Source organism: Nanorana parkeri, unplaced genomic scaffold (genome assembly GCF_000935625.1).
Source record: "Nanorana parkeri isolate BGI_ZX_2015 unplaced genomic scaffold, ASM93562v1 scaffold606, whole genome shotgun sequence".
Taxonomy (NCBI): domain Eukaryota; kingdom Metazoa; phylum Chordata; class Amphibia; order Anura; family Dicroglossidae; genus Nanorana; species Nanorana parkeri.
In genome coordinates, this window is record NW_017306874.1 from 845,570 (window position 1) to 849,432 (window position 3,863).

Below are 3,863 nucleotides of genomic sequence, written 5' to 3' on the forward strand. Positions count from 1 at the left end.
CGCACCCCCCTTGTAACGCCACTGGCTGAGGGTGACAAGGCTGTCAGGGGCTGCAGGCATTACCCAAACATCATGTGGCTGGAATATTCCTGTCTATAATAAAAGGTTCCAGGATGCCTCCCAGTCTGTACAGTTGTTACATTTTAGCCTGTGGAATAGTGTACTGTGTACTGGTTCAGTGTACCTAGAACAAGATGTAAGGGTGAAGATATCGGGAGTTGGGGCAAGAATTCAAATGAGAATTAGAAAGTCGAAATGGAGAAAGGTTCCATGTGATCAGCAGCTGAACATGGATCAGTTGGTCTTAAAAGATCTCCTGGTCACCTGTTCCGGGTATACTGATTCAGAGTAGGTAAACTCTTGCCTTCTGAAACTATATTGTTTAATCTTGTCAGTGTGATACTAAGGTTAGCTAATAGACTATAGCAGGGGGTGAAGGGTAGCATAAAACAGTTGACCTAGTAGAGCAGGAGGTATAAATCTTGACCTGACTATAAGCATAGATTTATAGACAATATTTACTCTTATTTCCTGTAAAATTTAATGCGAAGTTTATTTTGAAAAATCTCCTTGAACTGGATCATTTTAATTCATGTGGTTGTATAAGACCTTGCAGTTCAAATATAGCTTTAATGTCTATATGAATAATGAGTAAAACAGGTTTGACCCTCCAAAAAATTTACTTCATTGAAGTAAACAAAAACTTGAGGGAAGACTATGGACAAATGTTTACAGATTAACGATAGAAGAGAAAGACAGCCGCCTCAGTGATCTCCTTGGAGGTACTCCATCCATTGTGTGTTCCATAGCCGTCCCAGTCAAAGGCTGCAAAGTCTCCACACTGACGAGGTGATGCCTCTGGCATGTATCCACCTCCTCCAATGCAGTGCTAGTAAAATGTGAAAGAAGTATGCAATATTAATAACTAATTAGCACTAAAACTTCTTAGTACAATGTAAAGCAAGCATTAGGAAAATATTATATATTATTAAAATATTGTTTGCTACAATTAAATAATAGAAGTTGCCATTATAAAACAGATCAGAGATGAAACTATCATAAGGTGCCACAAAACTACTACCGTGTTTCCTCGAAAGTAAGACCTACCCCGAAAGTAAGACCTAGCACTATTTAAACATTCCTGTAATATAAGACCTAACCCGAAAATAAGACCTAGTTTGGGGGTGGGGGCAGCCCAGAGAGCAACCAGAGTACATGGCGGGGACTAACCGCTGCACCGCAGCTCCCGCATGCTGCCCGTGTCACGAAATCAGCAGACACCCGTCTGCCTTTGCTTAGAGAGCTGCCACCCTGCAGAAAACTACATTTAATCAGAGAGGAGAGCTCCAGGACAGCTGCAGCCTGCAGGTATTGTGACACAGTGTGTGATAGTATTTCAAATAAGACATCCCCCGAAAATAAGACCTAGTGTGTTTTTTTGGGGGGAAAAAAATATAAGACAGTGTCTTATTTTCGGGGAAACACGGTACATAGGAGAGGGAGTGATGCTGCATCACATCCTTCAGCATCTCCTCTCACGACAAACGGCTCTTGCAGTACTTTGTTGACTGTAGGCATTATCTGTTGCTAATCTGATCCTTATTAAAGTCTGTGCAGACATTGAATGACTGAATATGCTCAGAATTGCATATTTTAACTGTATTGGACCTTTCAGAGTTTGTAAGCTATATTACCTGTGTTTTTCTACAGGCCATTAGGGGTACATTTTGGAATTGTTGGCTGTGCTGTGGGGGCCAAGACAAAGTTCTTGCAACTTGTTGAAAATATGTATGTATGTATAAAATATGCAGTCTTACAAATCTCAAAAGGATTATTCTTCTTTGAAAGATAGTGTAAATGATTAGCAAGCTATCTGATCCCTTCCCCCATGCAGAACTGTTTCATTACTAGCAGTCACAAGTGAAGTATATATACAGTACTTTTACGTTTATTGGCTCCTATTAGGGTATGATGTACAACAATTGCTCCTACCACTTTATGTAGCATATATATGATTCTACAAAGCACATTGTATCAGTACTAATGCAGTATAATGCTTACATGCTCTACATTGCAGCCTGTCACTTTTACACCAGCACAAAGAGCCAGGGGAGCTCTTTCCGTGTTAATAGCTCGGAACTGGACATAGCCGGCAGTGAACTCATCTGTACAGAAAGAATGGTGATACACAACAGGAACAGCAGGTCCATTGTGTGCCAAACAGGTTCCAATATTGTAAACCACAGGGTATTTCTATGAAGATGGTAAAAACATCAGTTGCTATCATTGATAGGTAAATACTACATAAAAAACTCAAGAATCTTGTAGCAATAACATCATACTGTCCGAAGTACATAAATCAAGCTGACAGTACAGTTAACCAAAGGTTTGGTCTAAATGTCCTGTTGATGAACTCCTATTTTTATCATCTGTGTGATTTACAGTATTTTTGGGGGGGGCTTTGACTATCTCTTGCATAGGTATAACACCCCGACCACAAAAAAGAAAAAAAAGTAGAAGATATATATAACCACAAACATAGTACACAATAAAAAGATATCAAACATATTAGCCTAATTTATTAAGGTGAAGTGACTATGCAGCAGACGCTTCATAAACCACAACAATAAACTAGAATTCTTATTTTACTAATCTGACTATGGTATATGAAAATCTGTTTGGTTGCTGTACATTCCTGACATTTGCACAAAGATTCAAGTAGCAAAACAGAGTAAACCTCTTAGTAACCAAATTCACTTTAGTGATCCAAATTAAGACAAAATGGCTTCTGACTGGCACCAAGGGTAGATAATGGGTTGGAGTCTTGCACCTTGCCCTGCTTTATTTTATAAACCCATTAGTTTGAGTTTTTATTTAATGGAAACGTGTAAGGTTCTTATTTATCAAACAAGTTGGACAAACAAAGACAAACCCTTTGTGCTAATAGCTACTTGAAGTACTATAGCCTCTTCTATTCCACAGAGTACTTACCTTGTATAGCTGGAAGAGGTTGCCACCCTCCTGTTTAAAGAAACTGTTGTCCGTACGATATCTCAAAAGAGATGAATTCCTCCAGAGAGGCAAGGGTGTGTTATTGGGAACATGCCACAGGCTCAGATCTTCGGCAGTGATATCATAATACCCTGGATTCTAAAACACAAATCATTTAAAAATAGATTAATTTATATTTTAGATTTATTAAATATTAAATATTTTAGACTTTTTAAAAGTATTAATTAAATAGAAGCATTGTAACAATGTCCCCAAAAGTTTTTTCAGAGCCATCTGTAAGTGACAGACCAAAGTCTACTTGAGATGTGACTCTTGTGTAATAATTTATAATTTATGGCTGGCAGTCTTCACATGAAATAGTGCATTTCCAATTATTCCTGGATGAAGAGGCTTTAGAAGCTGGTGCAAACACAGTAACAGTATGCATAGTCCCACTAGCAACACAGTAGCAAGAATTTACCATGCATGTCCTTCAATTACCTTATGTGGTATTCTATGTTTTGTATAAAATAGTAATACCTTGTAATCATCACTAGTTGCACCATCTGGTAGCCCAAATGTGGCATAATTCGCCCAGTTCCCATCTCCTGCTGGATTATTAGGGTTGTTTCCCTGCTGGCTGGACCAACGATCTCCTGGTGTGCATTTTCCATTCATGTTGTTCTCATGTACACTTGCCACCAGTGTCCAACCTCCACCATTGGTTGTCATATCACAGAAGGTTTGGTAGATCGCTCCATCTTCAGTGGTCAGAGTGTAAATTCCATCTAGAGTAGCAGTGATTTAAACTGTTCAAAACTTGTACTTTAATTAGAATTAACACACAGTATGCAGTCAGTGAAACTATAGTA

The 3,863-nt window shown here is 38.6% G+C and overlaps 1 protein-coding gene across 1 annotated transcript in view; it reads right to left on the bottom strand.

Moving 5' to 3' along the window:
• Positions 1-677: 677 nt before the first annotated feature.
• The window catches only part of LOC108792146 (intelectin-1a-like), a 6,450-nt gene continuing 3,264 nt past the window's right edge, over positions 678-3,863 (bottom strand). The window contains exons 3-6 of the mRNA XM_018562849.1: positions 3,532-3,779; positions 2,992-3,150; positions 2,062-2,253; positions 678-889 (exon numbers count right to left, since the gene is read on the bottom strand). Coding sequence (XP_018418351.1) covers positions 737-889; positions 2,062-2,253; positions 2,992-3,150; positions 3,532-3,779 — 752 coding nt within the window. The 3' untranslated portion in view covers positions 678-736. The remainder of the gene's footprint in view (positions 890-2,061; positions 2,254-2,991; positions 3,151-3,531; positions 3,780-3,863) is intronic.